General features: G+C 39.0%; 2 protein-coding genes and 1 long non-coding RNA gene across 4 annotated transcripts in view; 1 reads left to right on the forward strand and 2 right to left on the reverse strand.

The window, feature by feature from the left end:
- Positions 1 to 18,520, forward strand: part of LOC145429823 (uncharacterized) — a 23,216-nt gene continuing 4,696 nt past the window's right edge. The window contains exon 1 of the long non-coding RNA XR_013910155.1: positions 1 to 339. This is a non-coding gene — a long non-coding RNA (uncharacterized LOC145429823). The remainder of the gene's footprint in view (positions 340 to 18,520) is intronic.
- On the reverse strand, positions 2,031 to 5,209 carry ctsh (cathepsin H). The gene is made up of 12 exons (XM_026175966.2): positions 5,036 to 5,209; positions 4,818 to 4,849; positions 4,553 to 4,658; positions 4,395 to 4,465; positions 4,209 to 4,313; positions 3,695 to 3,781; positions 3,547 to 3,602; positions 3,377 to 3,458; positions 3,199 to 3,267; positions 3,010 to 3,116; positions 2,461 to 2,586; positions 2,031 to 2,373 (listed from the first exon to the last, which is right to left on the reverse strand). Exons 1-12 carry the CDS (start codon positions 5,097 to 5,099, stop codon positions 2,304 to 2,306), a joined length of 975 nt encoding a protein of 324 aa, XP_026031751.1. The 5' UTR covers positions 5,100 to 5,209; the 3' UTR covers positions 2,031 to 2,303.
- The window catches only part of rasgrf1 (Ras protein specific guanine nucleotide releasing factor 1), a 22,293-nt gene continuing 12,216 nt past the window's right edge, over positions 8,444 to 18,520 (reverse strand). Inside the window, exons 9-27 of one of the 2 annotated variants that reach the window (XM_026175965.2) lie at positions 18,342 to 18,460; positions 17,733 to 17,893; positions 16,993 to 17,056; positions 16,580 to 16,722; positions 16,398 to 16,480; positions 16,061 to 16,309; positions 14,247 to 14,617; positions 14,022 to 14,141; positions 12,531 to 12,701; positions 12,342 to 12,448; positions 12,011 to 12,123; positions 11,846 to 11,906; positions 11,061 to 11,164; positions 10,893 to 10,977; positions 10,597 to 10,794; positions 10,431 to 10,510; positions 10,215 to 10,332; positions 10,066 to 10,134; positions 8,444 to 8,670 (exon numbers count right to left, since the gene is read on the reverse strand). In XM_026175965.2, coding sequence (XP_026031750.1) covers positions 8,578 to 8,670; positions 10,066 to 10,134; positions 10,215 to 10,332; positions 10,431 to 10,510; positions 10,597 to 10,794; positions 10,893 to 10,977; positions 11,061 to 11,164; positions 11,846 to 11,906; positions 12,011 to 12,123; positions 12,342 to 12,448; positions 12,531 to 12,701; positions 14,022 to 14,141; positions 14,247 to 14,617; positions 16,061 to 16,309; positions 16,398 to 16,480; positions 16,580 to 16,722; positions 16,993 to 17,056; positions 17,733 to 17,893; positions 18,342 to 18,460 — 2,509 coding nt within the window. In that variant the 3' untranslated portion in view covers positions 8,444 to 8,577. Of the gene's footprint in view, positions 8,671 to 10,065; positions 10,135 to 10,214; positions 10,333 to 10,430; positions 10,511 to 10,596; positions 10,795 to 10,892; positions 10,978 to 11,060; positions 11,165 to 11,836; positions 11,907 to 12,010; positions 12,124 to 12,341; positions 12,449 to 12,530; positions 12,702 to 14,021; positions 14,142 to 14,246; positions 14,618 to 16,060; positions 16,310 to 16,397; positions 16,481 to 16,579; positions 16,723 to 16,992; positions 17,057 to 17,732; positions 17,894 to 18,341; positions 18,461 to 18,520 lie in introns of both variants that reach the window. The other variant, XM_026175963.2, reaches the window with a different exon arrangement.

An 18,520-nucleotide genomic window follows, 5' to 3' on the forward strand; every position in this document is an offset into this window, starting at 1 on the left:
AACCCAACAAAATCAAGCTACCGGGTAAACGTTGTTTGCAGCACTGATAATCAGTGTTGGGACTAACGCGTTATTAAGTAACGCGTTACAGTAACTACGTTATTATTGTGGTAACGAGCACGGTAACTAGTTATTATGCCAAAATCAGGAACGCGTTAGTCGTTACTGGGATTTAGATAGGGTCGTTACTCGTTACTTCGTGTGGTGGCTATCGCGGAGCTTCCACAGATTCAGTAACATTAGCAAGTGGTGGAGGCCAGCAGGTGGATGAAGGAAAAGGGACGCAGAAGGAAAAGAGACCCGAGGCAGCCGCCGGTCCAAGTGTGAACTGAACTTCAGGTAAGAAGTTATGACCTGCAGTCTATCTGGGTCAGATATGAACCATGTTTAGGTGGAGTTTATTTTCGTTATTCTAACTTTTTCCGTACTGCGTGCTAGCTAGCATGACGGAGTTTCTATACAGCTGGGTGGGTGCTATGAAGTTAATGATGTTGAACTTTATTTTGTTCATAAGTTATTAGAGTTGCCAACCGTCCTGTCTGGTATTCAGAGAAAATATTACGCGTTTCTTATTGAGGTGAAAAGGAACAGTTTGTCCCGTAATTCAGCTACAATGAAAAAGGCACAAAGCTGGAGTTATTCTGTCTTTATGCTGCACAGCTGCCTCTTCTTCTCTCTCCTCTCCCCCTCCCTCTCCCGTTTCTACTTCAATCATGAAAACTGATCAATGATCAGCTGATCGTCTCTCTTGTTTGTTTATCGCCCACTTTGTGCCGAAAGAGGAAACCAGCCGATGTCGCGCTAAACAACAGCAGCACTTTTAAGCTTGATCAGCTGTTGTTAGAATTTAATTAATTTCTAGTATCAGCTGATGTTTGCTGGAGCCACAGCTGTAAACCTGCTGGTCATGATACGGTTTGGATATGTGGTGAGAGGGAAACATGAAGATGAAACCAGGAGATGTCCTTACTGGATCATCAGAGCTGAACAGGTGATGGAGAAACAGGTTTACCTTTTAGGTGACATGAATGAGTTGAAGGGAAGTTATGAACTGTTTCTGAGAGACAAATAACACCAGGATCCTTTTTTAGGTAGCTGACAGCTGGTAACTGTGCAGGGGCGGGTCTAGCAAAGTGTTGCCAGGGGGCAGGTAGGGCATTAACAGGGAAAGGGGGGCACAAGGAAATACTTTCTTATTCTCATTTAAAATGTCTAGCTTTTAAAAAATAATTATCTGAATCTTTCAACAAACGATTGATAGATTGATGCATATATACCATCAAAACAGTGTACATCACTGTCACAACAGTGTTTATTTTCATTCAAAGGCTTTATGATTTTTCCTATAATGGTGGGCCGGTCTCTAGTCAAATTCTCCGGGCCAATTTTCTGTCCCAGTCCAGCCCTGTATGCAGCTCATCTGCAGTCTGGTGTTACCTACATCTTCCTATTCAGAAGGCAGAATTTCTGAGTTCTGAGTACAATCGAAAGCACCACGACTGCAGTTTTTGTGTTGGATGTAAAAGGCGCACATGACTCTGTGACGTAGGCTAGAATCATGGCAGCAGTCAATGACGGTCCAGGCGTGGAATTTCTCTCGTGGGAATATGCACATTATCTTTTCCTTTCTATTGGTAGGTGGCACAGTGCACTTGTGGCAAGTAAGCAAGCTAGAAGACTGGCAAAGTTATGGAAGAAACACATTAACAAGAGAATTCTGAGTAAAACCGAAGTTACTTTCCCTAGTAACTAGTTACTTTGAAAGTAACGAGTAACTTGAAGTAACTGAGTTACTTTTGAGAGAAGTAACTAGTAATGTAACTAAGTTACTATTTTAAAGTAACTTACCCAACACTGCTGATAATGCCCTTCATACCCTGCAACATTCCTGTCACAATGGTCTAATTAAACCAATGGATAGAATCTCCGATTTTTTTTTAAATATTTACAATAAAATTGTCACAGAGGGGTGTAACATTTGTGTCTCTTTTTACTCTTTTTACTGCAGTGCATTGTGAATAACAACTCGACATATTTAATAGAGTTTATTTGCAAATTTTATCAGAACAGTTTGAATGATTTTCAATGAAGTGATAATTTCAGTTACATTTATTTCATAGTGTAGTGACCTTGATCTTTCTGTCATAGTGCTTGAATGGGGGTTAAGACTTCTTCCCTTTTTTGGAAAAACAACACATCTGTAGATGCACAGGCAGCTGATTTTAAAACAAACTCTATACAAACAATATAAAAAGGAACTGGCTTCATCGTCGGCCCTTTTGTAATGTGCAAACATGTAATAATCACACCACTGGGAATGATGCGCAGGCAGCAAGTCCACACATGTTCTTCCCACGTTCAATGAGGAAATACCTGTGAGAGGACAAAACTGTTACTCTGTTTCTTTGGTTCATAATATTTAGGGAAATTTTTCTACATGTGACTGATTAGAAAAATTACCCGTTCATGCCCCAACTCGATCCCCATGAGTTCTTTACTATCCAGTGAGGAGTACCATTTTCTTGTCCATAGCCGACAGCCAGAACTGCATGGTTCACTTTGTCAGTGGTGTTGTGGCATTCAGTGCTGAAAGCAGAACATGTTTCTTCTGACTCTATATCTTTTATTCAGAAAGAGGAACTAAACCTCTCAAATGTCTGAAAGTAACAGCTTTACTGACATTTTAAACTGAATGAAATACTCTAAACCCTCTTTTCTCAGTTCTTATTTTAGCAGCAGTGGTTGTGGTAAACTTGCTGTCCAAATGAAAAACAGGTTTTGACCATGTGTGTTTATGTGAGCATCAAAAGAATAATAGACTTGATCAGTAGGTTCAAGTAAAGGTCTGCCCCATTCATTTCATGGACACTGCAGGGGAAAAATGATGGGAGCAAACATGCAGGAATCTGCTTACATTTGGTTATAGCAAATATAGTGATCATATAAACACTTAGTATGTTTTAATAAATGTGAAAAAAAGACAAAATTGAAATTATGACATCTTCTTACCTGGTGTACACACCCTGGTGGTAACTCATAAAGTCAGAGGTCACCTCAAAAGCAAAGCTGACAGGATTGTGTGTCCCGACAGCGTCCACCAACTCCATCTCATTGTACTGACAGACGGCAGAAAAACGTCATCATTCACTCGCTTCACTAAAGACTTTTCCTTGATGAAAATCCCTGATGGATACTCACTGCTGTTATGTTCACCACACTATTCACAAAAGCAGCTGCCCTTTCTGGTTTGTACACACACTTACCCTCCTAAAATGACAAAAAGACACAGTTAAAATAAATTAAGCCATTAAACACAACTGTTTGTAACTGAAAAGTCTCTTTTGTTTAATGTTTCTTTTTTTTAGTTGATAGTTACAAAAGCCGTGTATGGATAGTCCTGCTCGGTCATCAGTCCCTTGTTGTACATGATGTATTCAAATGCTTGACTGGGAAGACCACTGAAAGACAAATTAATATGTTATTAAACGAGTGAGCAATTACACGTAATTTTCTTTTAAAGGGGAAGGTAGGAAATGTTTGACTCGCCCATTGCATCCATGGTTGTTGAAATCTTGAGCGCAGTCTACCAGCTGTTGTTCTGACTAGTTAACGCAATAGGCAGTAAAGTTAGTCATTATGCTTTGTCATGAAGTGCAATTTTTGATACGTAATCAGCTAATAAAAAACAAGTCACCAGCGGTACAAGCTTCCCCTTGTTGATGGCAGTTACAGACTCCAAACAGCCAGTGGTGGAAAACGTCCAGCAACTACCACAGCCTCCCTTTGCCGTAAACACACACACACACACACACACACACACACACACACACACACACACACACACACACACACACACACACACACACACACACAAAGATTTTAGGAAAGATTTTATGCACTGAAAGAAATACTAAAAAAACTCAACTTAACACTGGGCCTTTTTCTTACAGCAGACCTGTTGACATGTTTTGTTTGGAGGAACACTGGATAAACTATTTAAGGGCAAACAGTTTTTGCAATGCCACTCAGCAAGTAAGTTTAGTTAACCTGTTATCGACATGCAACAGTAACATTTTTCACTGCATTGTGGGGAAACTGCATCCCCTTAAAGGCTTTCCTTTTTCCTTTTACTATTACTATAATGTTTTTTTTTAATCTACTGTCTGACTGAGCAACCATGCATGTGGATGTCTGAGGTTCAGACTCACCTGATTCTTCACTGGGGTCACATAATTCCCTTTCTTTCTCCAGTCGATGGAGTCTGGTAGCGGCCCATTGCTGCTGAAGTAGTTCCCTTTGGTGGCAGAGCAGTTCTGCAAAAATCAACTTGTCAAAAAAACCCCAACAACAGCTTAATCATCATTGCAAAATGCTTCTTGTATGAGCATCATTACCTGAGGCTCAGACATGAGGAAGGACTTTCGAAATTCACTGAATGTCATGTCTGAAAACTGGTTCAGTGCCACTGCAGGAAGAGAGGAAATGCAGGTGAAAGCACTTTAGGATGAGCCACGTGAAACAAAACGTTAATGCAAACACAAAGAGGTCTTACTTGTGAACGAGTGGTTTCCTTCATTGTGTTTGTCAATCCTCTTCTTGTTCTCTGTGAATATCTGCAGTCTTTGGTAGTACTCCTTCAAGTTGTACCCTTTGTTGTACTGTACATGGAGGAAGGGTGTTGATTTAGACATTTATTTTTAAGTTTGATGCAGTACCCACTTGAGCCACGTTGTTACTATGATTTTCTCACCAGACAACTTCCTCATAACAACATACTGAGCGCAATCTTTTGCTTATGTCACGGCGCTATAACCTACCTGTGCCATCCATGACTTGAAGTGAAACTCGTCTGTAAATAATCCATGTTAAAAAAAAAATGTTAAAAAGTGTCCGATAAAGAACATGAAACAATAGAACAGACGCCGTGGCCGTAAATATGAAAGCGAAAGCTGGTGTAGCGCAAATGTCAAAGCAAAAAAGCACTAAAGGAATAAGAATGTAAAGCGGACTTTACCAAACAAAAGAAGCGACTTACCTTGATCAGACAGGCGAAAAGCTGACGTTACAGAGGCCGCAAAGAGCACAAGAAAAACGAACATTGTGTCGACTGTTCCAAGTGCCAGTATTTGCAGCAGGAGTGTGAAAGTGAAGTGAAACAGATGAGGCGAGTCACGAGGTGAACAGCTGCTGTTACAACTATGTGGCTATAGTTCTGCGATCCACGGGTAAATGTTTGATGGTTCACGGACTGCGTTTTGCTTTAAGCTATAGTTATTAAAAAATGGAGAGCACTGCAATAAATAATCATCACAATGCACAACAACTGCCTTCGTACAAAATGGTTAAAATAAACATAAAATAAGCGGCGTCTCAACTGTGGCTAAAGTGACATTGTGGCATTAAAGAAATGGAAATTATGTACTAAATGTATAAAGCAGCAGGAAAATAAACGTATATAATCTGTTAGTAATATTTTAGCCCCAGTTTATAGCATGAGCATGCTATAAAACATGTTTAATAGCGTCCTCCTTTTTACTCTGTGTTTGAATATTTTTAATGTGTCTACATTTAAGAATGTCACTACAAGGGCATATTTTGGTGAAATAATATGGTTTGTATGACTTGAAGCAATCATTTTTAAATAAATAAACAAGATAAACATATGCCATCAAGTTCACTGCTAGAGTCAGACCTGCGTTATTACCAAGTCTTTTGTGATGTTAGTAAATGAAATAAGGAAATCAATAAAATCTAAGTAGACCAGGTATTAAGCTGGTCCCAGGTTTCATGAAAGTTATGATGTGATTGCAACTTGGATTTTAACATTTATTGAATCAGAAAACAATTTATGTCATGTTTAGTTTGTGCATTTGTGAAAATTCTAATTATGATCATAAATATTTTTTTTCATATTAATTCCGGATTTTGCCGGATCACGGTAGGCCGCTGAGCACAGTTGCTTCCTAGGACAGAGAGCTGCTTATAAAGCTAAGAACTTTCAGACTGTATTTTATTTCATCATATTAGATGAGCATGTCAACTGATACAAGATCTACAAAAACACTTGAGACAAAATGCCCCTGAGATAAAATGAATTTATTATCAAGAGGTAACTGGGAAACATATTTTTGTTTATTTGTTGTTATGTTCTTCATCTTCTTTTAATCTTTTTTTTCCTTACAAAACTGGGAATATTTCTTAAGCTGTGGAAACATGAGGGTTGAAAGATAATTTTCATACCATTGGGTATTGCTTACAGCAAAATGTTTATTTGTTTATATACCTTATAAGAGTATGTGCATTTATAAGTGTATACAGTATAAGTATATAGTATTATTCTGTCTGTGAAGGTGTTGCATGCCTACCACATTAGCTTCAAAAGTGTACTGTACATACATAGTAAAAATACATACAAATATTCACAGAATAAGCACTACGTTACTATATTCCTGCTAACAGAAATGGTTATAGACAGGATTACAGTATAAATGCAAAACACTTTGAATTGCTCTCCTACCTCTAAGTTATGGTTTCAAGACCACACTGTTGTAGCGTTTTGTGTTAAGCTTGTGATATAAGTTGTTTTTGAGAGGATTACACTGTTCCACATTGAGAAATATGCCAGGTTGCATGTACAAAATGTACAGCGCATCTCAGTGAAGTGAATTAACAACAAAGTACAAAATACTTTCCCATGTTCATATAAAGAGCAGGTCACTCTCTCTTATACTACTACAAAAATAGTGTTTGAATGCTGCAGGCAGAGGTCATTCACATACATTTTATCATAGTTTTTAACAGCAATGCATATAACAGAGTGATATACAGTCATGTTCCACAATCACTGGAACAGCAAAAAGGACAGATTGTCTTTTGATTACAGAAGAGCAACAAACTTTTACTCTACAGAAGTAGAACCCGAACCTGAAGGTACAACACTTAACCACTGCGTGTGATTTTTTTTTTTTTCCATGAGTTTCAATTTAACAAGTCAAGACCAAAAAGTTCAAGCATAAAGGGGGAAACTCGTTGAACTGTACTGGTGCACTTCAAGTGTAACAAAAATGCAGGTGACAAATCCGTCACCTTAAACCTCACAAACCTCACTTCTTTAACACTCTATGTTGTTACACAGCTTATAAGTGAACTCAGCAGACTTTAGGAACCTCGTGTGCCAACTGAGAAACTGTATTATCCTATAGCTAAACTTAACTTAAAGAAGAGGTTCCCAACCTATGGATTGTTTATCATTACCAGCTTTAGAACATTTACTACTTGACAGAAAGAAGAAGAAGAAAAAAACTCTACAGGTAATTAAGTGTGTACAGATTGTGTCTGCACATCATGTCCCATTTGTCCCATTTGGTCTATATGTATCAGCTATATGTATCAGTATAAATATGTAGACTGAGCTGATGGTTCTAGCAACAAGAGTGCGATTTTTCGCAGCTCAGCCTGAAATATTTTGGCACATCTCAGCACATTTGCTTCTGATTTCAATGATGTCGACAGGGTAAAGCTTACATTAGTGATTTACATCAGTGGATGTTAATAAAATATCTCAACAACAACAGAGGATAAACTGGTCCATTAACTTTCCAACTTTTAGAACAATATTTACAATTTTTGGTGAATACTTGACTGATTTTTGCAAAACCAATAACATTTCTGTAAGCTTTCAATATACGTTTAGTGCTAATTAGAAAATGTGAGCATGCTAACAAGTTAAGCTACAGTGGTGAGCTTGTTGTTCAGTTAACTTCGCAAATATAGCATGCAAATTTTAGCATTTAGCTCACAGAGTTGACCTTCCTGTGGACTGTATTCATTTTTCTCATTCAGCCAATAACTTCAACAAGAACCTTTACCTTGTATTCACTTTCATATCTGGTTGGACATACTGGACTGCTCCACAGTTACACTGTAGGAAAACATTCAGTGTGGTAAGCACAGTTGGGAACCCCTGTCTTTAGAATAGTGAGCAGAAATGAAGAAACAAATCCTTCTTGTTTTGGTTCGGGAAGCACAGAGACACATATGCTTTGGATACCTTGCTGTCAGTTGCACTGATCACTGTTGTCTACCTTTAATTATATTCTCTGTGCTCTTTTACCTGATTTTATGGAGTATTTTTTTGTTTTAGTTTTTTTTTACAATGCTACATTGGTTGCAGAGAACTTCAGTCATCAATAAAACTCAAGCCAAGAGAACAACAGCCAGCAACACGAGTGCTCGAAGTGCAAATTTGATACAGTATGGCATGATGCAAAATAATGTCATTGGTCACAGTAGAAGACACGGTTGCATGCAGCTAAAGTGACCTCTATTATTGTTCTTGAAATACTCATAGAAATTTAAAAAAAATCCTTCAAGCAGGTGTCATTGTGGAAATGGCAACAACAAAAATCATACACGGAAAAATATACACTAAAATGTTTTATGTTGTCAAACAACTTTAAACATCTACTGTACAGAGGAGCAAGATCTTAAGCATGTACAGCTATACAAATGTTGATGTGCATGTTAACTGATGTGTAATATTAACAAAGAAAATACTATGGAGGGCCACCTTCCCCATCAGTTGGGCACTTTAGGCTCAATTCTGAGTGAGGCTTCATACATGCTTTCTTCATCCAGAACAAAGCTTTTGTCCAGCAGATACTGGGCTACCTAGAATATGGGGGGGGGAAAGCAAATTTAAGGACTTTTTTTATTTGATTATATTTACTATTTTCACAGTTTAAACAATACTAAACAGAAGCAAGTTACTAGTTGCAACCCTCAGTATCATTATGTTTATACTGTAAATTTTGATTATGTGAACTAATGAGTTACTTTGGCCTGATTTTGATTTATTTGAATAATATAATACAAACAAGAACACAAAACATTAATCATTATTTGGGCAAAACAGTGCTATGCAATATATCTAAAAGGGTCCCAAGCATTCATAACTTATCTTTTTGAAGCATTTCCACCTTGAAAATTAAAAACTAACATCCCACATTTTTGCTGTTATTGGAGGACTTTACCTGTTTCTTTCTAAAAAATACTTTGCAAAGATATAGAGGAACTTAGCCTTTGCATTTACAAGATGCAATCAAAAAGCTCAGAGAGTGCCTATATGAAAGCAAAAAAATGCACCTTATTTAATTTTTTTTTAACCTCTATTCAATGGTGTCTCCTTGCATGGCGATAAACTGCTTCCTGCTATTTTTTGTCCCACTTTATCCAACTTTTATTTATGACTTCATCATTAAACTCAAATCCGTGCTGTGACCAAATGTCAATTTTAGAACACAGGAATTCATTCCTGCTTGTGGCTAACTCGCTGTACAATTCCTCCATTCTCCACACGCTTAATATCACATCATCTACAAATAAAATTACAAAGTCAATACGATAAAAAGGGCACCTCAATGTCAACTATATATTTAATTTGTGTAATATACTGAGATATTTATATTTAGAGCTAGACTTATTCTGTTATAATTTGTAAGTTTGTATTATCAAATTTAAGTTAGTTATTTCCTGTTCTTACTGTCTTGGAGCAACTGTGACCACATAATTTCCTCAGAGATTAATAAAGTATTCTGATTCTTATTCTGAAATAAGTTCAGTTCATTCCCAAAAACGACACATTAGGTCAGGAGAGACCAAGAGCAATTTTTCTACATTTATGCTTTGTGCACTTTAAGAAGTTTTCTGTCAGTATTTTTAATGTTCTTAAAAATACACTACTTTCACTCTGTGTGTATATACATCACTCTGCATTTAATCTCTATCTCCCTCCTCTCACCCCAACTGATCACAGCAGATGGCTGCCCCTCCCTGATCCTGGTTCTGCTGGAAGTTTCTTCCTGTTAAAAGGGAGTTTTTTGTTTCCACTGTTGCCAAGTGCTTCCTTTGCCCAGGTTTAATTCAGGTACCACTGTTACTTTCTACAGGCCCAGTCTCTGAAATTTTTGATTGCAGCTCGTATATTAGAAATAGCTTCTTCAAGTAGTCAGTTGTCAGAGAGGTTGGGAACTACTGCTCTGTGGTCTTTGCGATTAATTAATTTACCTTTGGTTGCAAGTCAATCTTATATGCTGTTTGTTGAAACTGTCTGATTTCTCTGATGATGTGAGAAATCTGGAAAAAAGGGAAGCAAGGATGTCAGTGACACAAACTTAGCGCAAGTCTTTCATATCAGGAATCGCCTAACATCTCACCATCCTCATCTTTGAGAAGTTGACCAAGTTGTCCTCGGTGTAGTTCGGCGTTCCCTCCTCAATGAAAGCCAGATCAGTGAGATACATCCCCAGATAGGGCACACAGGGAGGATCGCAACTAGAATAAAAAAAAAAGAGAATAAAAACCACTTATCATCCACTTGTGCTGCTTGTTTGCTTTGTTGATCCAGTCTGAAACTATGTCCTTGAACTCACTTCTTCAAAGCCTCTCTGAGGTTTTTGAACCTCCCCTCTGATGAGACCAGCTTCTGCAGTTTGTCAATCAGTGCTTTAGTCTAGAAAAAAATGGTGATAATGAACACGTTCAGTGACAATACCATGCACTTCAGGGACTAGCAGCAATGCATATAGAGACACGCACCTGCTTGGAAACTTTGAGCCAAGTTTTCTTGAGACGGAAAACAGAGCTGCGGTTCAGTGATGAGGTGATCTCGAGAACGGCGTTGTAGTTATGTAGACAACGGCAGATATCGGCCACAGCTACCCATTTTTCGATGACTGCTACCCGGGTTACAACATCATCACAGCGGAGGATCTCCGTGGCAATAAGGTTGCTCATCTGACAAAAAAAACGAGAAACAAGTAGTTTAGACTTCATGTTACGTTTGGATAGAAGGGTTCAATATGTGATAAGAGCTCTTTTTGACTGGAGCGTACGTCATTGAAGTGCTTCGTTGTCCTCATGATATACGGCGTCTTCTCATTTTTGTCATTCTTCATCCAGCCTTGGCCAAAGAATTCCCTGTGAGGCAAACCAAGAAAGAAGAAGTGAAGCATGTATTGGTGTGTTCGTGCTTCCTGGCTGTGTGGTGTGATGACACTCACTCGTATGGAATGACCTTGAACACCAGGTGGTCCAACAGAGTGAGCTGCTCTGCAATTTCCATTGCTGAGTGATTCTCGAAGGTCTCAGCTTTCCCTTCTCCCACCTGAAAGACACAAACAGTCCAAAAAAACAATAAAACAGATCCCAAATGATCTAAATTAGCTAACTTGACTTTAGTTTTTTTAACATGACAATAAATAATCTACCAAACAAGGTATTTCTGTAGGTTTTGATGCACCTTCGCCTCTAAATTTTTCTTTTTTTTTACTTTTACATCTTCAATTTGTCAAGTGCTGGTAAAATGACTTTTAACTAGACTGAAATGTGCTATTGACTGTCTTATTTTCATAAAAGTTTCTGTGATCAAGGACACCAAAATAGATACAAAAGAAATCTTTAACTGTTTTATTGTATTTCAATATTTATTTTTGAATTTGTCATCTTTTCAGGCAGAACCCCATCCCCCCCGTCTAGCTGATAGTATTATAATAAATATACTCAATTACACTTCCTGCAGCTGTATCTAAAAATACTTTGTGGCATTTGTGAAATCACTGCTTGTCACTCTTGAGCAACATTTACATATGTGCAAATTCACGCACCGTCAAGATTCCAGTCTAATGAATCCCATCTGCTAACTATCACATAATGCATTAATTGTTTGCTGAATTTATGTCTCATAACTGATCAAAAATATTCAGCATCTATTATCATGGGAGCAGCCAAGTGAGCAGAGGATTGATTTCAAATAGAGCCACGAACAGCAGCTACTCACTTCACTTACCAGTTGTGTCACGTCTTCTATCGCGATCTGATTGTCACCGTGATCTTCCTGAGTTATAGTCCTGATGACATGAAAAAGAAGGTCAACCTCTGAAAGATGTACAGCTTAATGACCCAGTAAAATGCCTTTTAATCCCTCTTTCACTCAAACAGCACTCAGCGGTACCTGATGATGTTGGCTGCCGCTTTCCTCTCCTGGGTCAACAGCTCAGGGTCATGCATCACTTCCTCCAAAAAGGCAATAACCTTCGTTTTCAGCTCATTGTTGCTCTCAAAGTCCTAGAGAGGCGCACACACAGCACACACGGATGATAGAAAACTGTAGATTTTGTCATTGATCATCACTGCTCATGAGGTTAGTTTTGAATTAGTTGTATTCTGTGTGGATAATATTCTCAAATTTTTATTAAGTTATTTTCCAAAACAATTTCTTTCCTCTGTTAAGGAGAAAATATGCCAAGATGCTGTGTTAACATCTCTGCTATGAAATGCGTTACCGGAGAGTGTTTGGACACCCAGTGCCGAAGCACATTCAGGACTCTGTTGGTTGCCGCTCGTCTGATCACAAACTCTTTGTCTCCATTTCTCTGATCTGTTGGAAAACCTGCAAAAAAATACATTAAATGAGAGGCACCGAAGGAGAATAAAGTTTAGAGAATTGCCCAACACTTTCTTGGTGAATATACCTGTACTGGCAAGGGACATCCGTCTATATTTTTCCTTGGTAGGGGTACCCTCATTGGCTCCAGCAGTAGCAATAGCAAAGGCGGAGGCAGCAGATAGAGCACTGCGGTTGTTGTCCAGCTCTCGACATGATGACATCACCATGCCGTTGTTGTAGGAAAACAGGGAAAACTCTACACACAAGGACAGTTAAAAAAAATACAAGCCGTAAATGTATATTTATTATTATAACTCAATATACACATAAAGCTGGATGGCCTGTTTTTTCATTTCACAAACCTCCACTAGGGAGCACTGTAGGCCAATGCAAAAGTTTCCCTCCAGACTTTCCTTTACAAGAGGCTTTGATATTCAAGATGGTTGCAGCTAAATATAGCCACTAAATATCAGCATAACAGAGGAATCAACAGATTCTCTGCACTCCTCGATGTATAAATCCCGGGAACACGGATCATAGGCTGCTAATAATCCCACACATTGCCTCACTATTCCAGTTATTTCACATATTCCAGATAATGCTTCGTTTTAAAAACTTATATTGTATAATTCTGTCATAAGATTTGAAAGGCAAAGAAACAGCCTCATTACTGGGGGCGGTAGGGAAAACACGCTCTCAGTGTAGTTGCTATGACACAAGTTTCCCTAACACCTACTGAAGCCAAGCGTTGGCTTTCCCCACATATTCATAACCATCGAACGACTGATATTTCATGTTACTTATGTTCCACAGTGGCATATTTTTTTTCAGATAGAAATATGACAGCATATGGCTAAACGGGGTTATTTAAAGAGTAAAACAATTCATCATTCTCCTACAGATGGTAAAATATGCTTGACGGCAAGTATTGTCAGCTGCAAGGGTTTTTTTTTGTCAAGTGCCATCTGTCTATCTGCAAGGTTACACAAAAACAGTTAATCAACATTTTATGAAATTTGGTCAAGACATGGAGCCTGTGCTGAGGAATAAGCTGATAAAAACTGTTGTGGATCTAGATTACTTAAAAGAAAAAGAAGAAGCAACAAGTCATTACTTTTGGCAGAATTTTCTTTCTCTGAGTAACTCTGCAGTTTTTTTAATCTGTCTGTGTAATCAAATGTATTTTGCTCTAGTTCTTTAGTTCTTAAGACTCTATGTGAACAGTTTTGCATTTTTCAAAACTCAAAATAATCTTATTTTATATGGGATAAATAAGGGCCTTGGTGTTGGCCCTCTTTCTGAAAGAAGCCACTTTAGCTCTGCTTACTTTAATTCAACTTTCTTCTGATTGGCTGCTGATTTTTAACAGCAGGCGAGTGTGGTACATGTGCTCTCGTTGAAACAGAATTTTGTGTGTTTTGTATTTTGACACAAGTATTATTTGTGCACATCCTGATCTCATTATTTAGAAATGTAGCTAGGTTAAATACAAGTATTTCCCAGTGTAACAATATAAAGTGATTTATAAGCTCGACATTTCATTTTAAATCATGTACAAGACTAAGACACAATCTACCTGAGGAGTTTTTGCATTTGATATTTTTTGGTGTAGTTGGAGATTTGGTAGGAGAAGCTTCTGGATCCCCGTCATCGCTCTGGTTTTGATCATTATCACTTTCTTCTCGTACAGAGAGATCTGTATTGTAACAAGCAAACAGCAGTAAGTATTAAGCTCTTTTAAAGACATTATTGTAGCAAAGCAGAGTTCAAATTGTACTCTGAATGGCTACAAGTCACCCACCTTGTTTGCATGCCGAGGGGTCGTCCACCTTTTCCTTCTTGTCTTCTCCCTCATCAGAGATTTTGCTCGCGATCGGGCTGGACACATACAGTTTATTGATGTCCAAGGTGGTCTTGCTGAATGGAGACATGGAGGAATACATGCTTGCATAGCCATTTGAGGAGCAGCTAAGGGCAGCCAGGTCAAGAGCTTTGCCCCCAGTGATGATGGGGATATTGAGAGAGAGCTTGCGACGGCGGTTGGGGGATGAGTTCTTGGCAATAGCGAGAGGAGGAGGGGAGGAGAACTTTCTGCTAGCCCTGGGGGAGCTGGGTGGCTCGCCATAAAGAAGTTTATTATTTTGACTGCTGGCAAAGAATAACTCCAGTGACCTGCATCAGGGGAGGATAAACATTAGACGTTAGGGCACGTATTTATTTATTTGGTTAATTATACTCTATATTTTAGGAGCTTAGCTAAACAAACAGAACCTCTGAAATAATTTATGCAAACCAAGTCAGCCCTGCAACCAGAAGTCTCTTTTCAACTATGTCTCGGCTGACTGCAGTGTTTCAGAAAACCCTCTCCCACTCCCTGTCAGCCTCCTGGCGACCTCACAGGTTCCCATAAATAGCACAGTGAGCGATAGTGCGCATGGCCGCTGCTGACACAAGCAGTCAAGAGTAGGTGTCTCTCAGTGACATGACAAGCGCCACGGGAGAGCATAATGCAGGGTGTGGATATAGAGAGCCCTGATCTGAGCTCCACAGCAGGGCCCTTACTCTAGGCATGCAGAGCAGAGAGTTAGCACCAGTGCAATCTTTTGCAGGAGGGTGGGGTCCTGCAGCACCGAGGCTGATTGCCATAGAGTGACAGAGCCCGGCTGAGACACTCCCACACAAGCAGGATGGACCGGACCAATACAAACTGATATGTACATAACATACAGTGAAACAGAGTCACCATAGCCTTGTAGCAGTGCCACATCTGCTAAGTCTCTGTGTTTGGATTTAACCAATAAAACAAGCTCTATATATACACACGCTAAGCTCAAAAGATCAATAGACTTAATCGTTTCAGTGTCACATACAGTGTCTATGTACACAAACACAGAGAAACAAATACCCGTGAACACTACACGCATGCTGCACCCTCTACATGTCCAGCCACTAATTCATGATCAAACTTAAATTTGCACCATACAATGAAAGCAACTATAACCACTACTGTCAAGTTTAAAAGATTATTGAAAAATAATTAATTATGGGGTACCTTACTGACTGAATTTGCACTTAGGAGGATGTGCGAGAAACAACAAAACAAACACAGCAAACCACCAAGCTCCATGCTCATTTAACATGAGAGCACTGGAAAATATGGATATTTGGATGTTGCTTGGAATGCTTTTTAAAGTCAGTGACTCCTAAGTTGCAATATATATATATATATATTGTTAACTGTGTAAAAGTATAGTTTATGCATTTTGCAACACAAACCCAGCAATTAAGAAAAGAAAATGCAGCACCCATCTCATCAAATTAGTCAATATCTTTTTATAGTTTTCCTGTCATGTTTTGTGTAATTTCATGAAATTCTATGAATAAAACAAACAAAAAAATTTCTGTATAATAACCACAGAACTTTTGTTCCTATATGTGCCTCACATTGATTAGAGGATGACAAAGCTTCACATCCTAATAAATCAATTCCATCTTTATGCAGGCTGGCAAGGTCTGAAGGGATGCCACACACTTCAAATAAGATTTTTTTGTCTGTGGTAAGCGCTGTCAACAACCTTGCAACATTCAAGTCTGTCCAAATGTAAAGTGACTGACCGGGCCGGAATGGCACTGATGGGTTTCTTGTAGATGGTGATGAGTTTATCCAGCACCACATCAGCAGTGGTGAACACACGATAGGAATGCAGGAAGGTGTTGAGGAAGTCGATTGAAAGGAAACGGAGATCAGTAAGTCTCTCGAGCAGACGCTCCACGCTGGCGTAGCGGATCTGCAGCACCTTGCAGGAGTTCATCATCTTACTGAAACGGATGTCCACGTCATCACAGTACAGACTTGAATCTGACCTGTTAAGAAAACAAATACAAATCTAAAAAAAAAGAAAAAGAAAAATGGGAGCAGCTTCACCAAGTTACATGTAAAGAAGCAGCTTACTTGATCATCTGCGGCACTGTGACTTTGGAGTTGTCTTCAAAGGCGTTCATCATCAGGCCATTGCAGCGGATGTTGTCTATGCACTGCAGGACACATGCAGTTGAAGTAAAGAAATAGGACAGAGGAAATGTTAGTGATTTCTGTAACTGACTGCTGGAAGACTGTGATGTGCGTTGACATGCCTGGCTGATGTCACTAGTCCATGCAGACTTCTCCTGCCTTGAGGAGGCTACCAGGATGACTGTGAATGACTGGCTGTCCTTTGGCTCCACAACAATCTTGAAGTCCAGGTGCTCCATGTCCTGACCACTCTTGTCTGATTTAGCTTTGAGGCAAACACAAAGACTTTTTGTCATTTTCCTTATATATTTCATTTATAGCCAGTAAAGACATAAACATGTCATATGTGATTGTACAGTGCCAGATTTTTACCCAAAACAAGTAGTGCATTTCATAGTACTGCCTGCCTTTACTGGCGCATTATTTTTCATTTGTTCTAACAAAGCTAGCATCCTCTAGTATTCATCAGTTATTTAAACCATGAAACAGAGTACATATGAAGCACATTTCTATAAGAAAATATTTAAACACTCACACTCATCATCTGTCCCCTCAGGATCTTCCACAAGAGTGCAGTCTATAAGCGAAACTACTCCGTTCTGCAAACAGCATACAATACACATGTAGATGTAGTAAATGTAGTGCATACATAAAAAAAATCAGTTCCATCAGCATAAAAATATGTGTCATTCATATATAGAGGTGATAAATGTCCTCATCTTCATCCTATTCTCCAAAGTATCCTTAACTTCAGCTTGGCAAAACACACAAAGCCTTCAAAAAGGTACATCTGATGCTATTTAGGGCATCTTTACTATTAGTTTATCCTTTCAGAATATTTAGGTTTAAGTTTAAATACATAAAAGGAAGTTTGTTTTTATTCCAAATATTTAAGCTGGACAAAGAAGGGTTTTAGATATCATCTGGATCTCTTATATGGGCAAACCTTATCACTAAAAATGAAGACTTCATACATGCTGCATAAAGAAGCAACAGCTTTGAATGATTATTGTGGAAAAACCACAGACGGTATTAAAAGAAGGGTTCAGTTTCATAAAAATCTGGCATATTATTATGTAAAATATTTGAAAACCTCTCAGTAAACGTTTGGGATGGAGGGGTTTGCTAATCTCACACATGTTAATGAGCCTACAGTATCTGAGCAAATGTAGTGAATATTCCATCGAGTGTTGGTTAATTCATTTATTTTAGGTCAGGTGTCCCAGACTTTTGCAGAAAGGTTGTGATGCTGCCAGCTCAGCAGCTCAGGCCCACCTTGGTGAGATGAAGCTTTCCCCCAGACCCCCTGGTGCAGATGATTAAATGCTTGGAGAAGAGAAAGCACTGCCTCTCCCCTTCTTTCTTTAGAGACAGAGAACCCAGTCGCCCACGGGTGATCTTGCCCTTCTCGCTCATTGGCACCTGGATGAGGGACCCTTTATGTAGAAAAAAGGGGTCCAAACAGAATGAAGGAGGAGCAAAGAAGAGACACATGTAGACAAAAATGAAAAGGCATATGCACATTCCTCTGTACATGACTATATGTACAGAAGAATAATAATCGACCACGTCTCTTTTCTCTTTTCTTATCCATCACGGCCTGTTGGGGACATTTGACATTTGCAGTTGCAGATTCATCATCAGTTTGCCACAGACCCGTCTAATTACACTTAGAAATTAAAAGCTCTTATAGCGAGGAGTACGTGTTGTTCCCCAGAGAGAGACCGAGAGGAGGAGAGAGCCAGCCCTGTGCCACGCTGCACAATAAAGTGCCGGAAATGTAAAATCTGGCTGTCAGAAATGTGGAGGGACAGGAAACCTCTCTCTGTTGTGACCCTGCTGTCTGCTGGGATCCAAAGTACAACACTTAAAGATGAGAGTTACCTTGTCTTACAAACGTCTGGCTGGTGTCAAGGAGAATCTCGCAGCCCTCTACAATCATGCGCTCTATTGCCAAGTTTTTCCTGATGTTCTCGGTCTCGCTCACTTCATCATGCATTATTCTAAGAAAGCACAAAAACAACACAAAAAAAGCACCTTTTTGTCATTCTCATTTGGAGCTT

Source organism: Astatotilapia calliptera, chromosome 7, assembly GCF_964374335.1.
Source record: "Astatotilapia calliptera chromosome 7, fAstCal68.1, whole genome shotgun sequence".
Taxonomy (NCBI): domain Eukaryota; kingdom Metazoa; phylum Chordata; class Actinopteri; order Cichliformes; family Cichlidae; genus Astatotilapia; species Astatotilapia calliptera.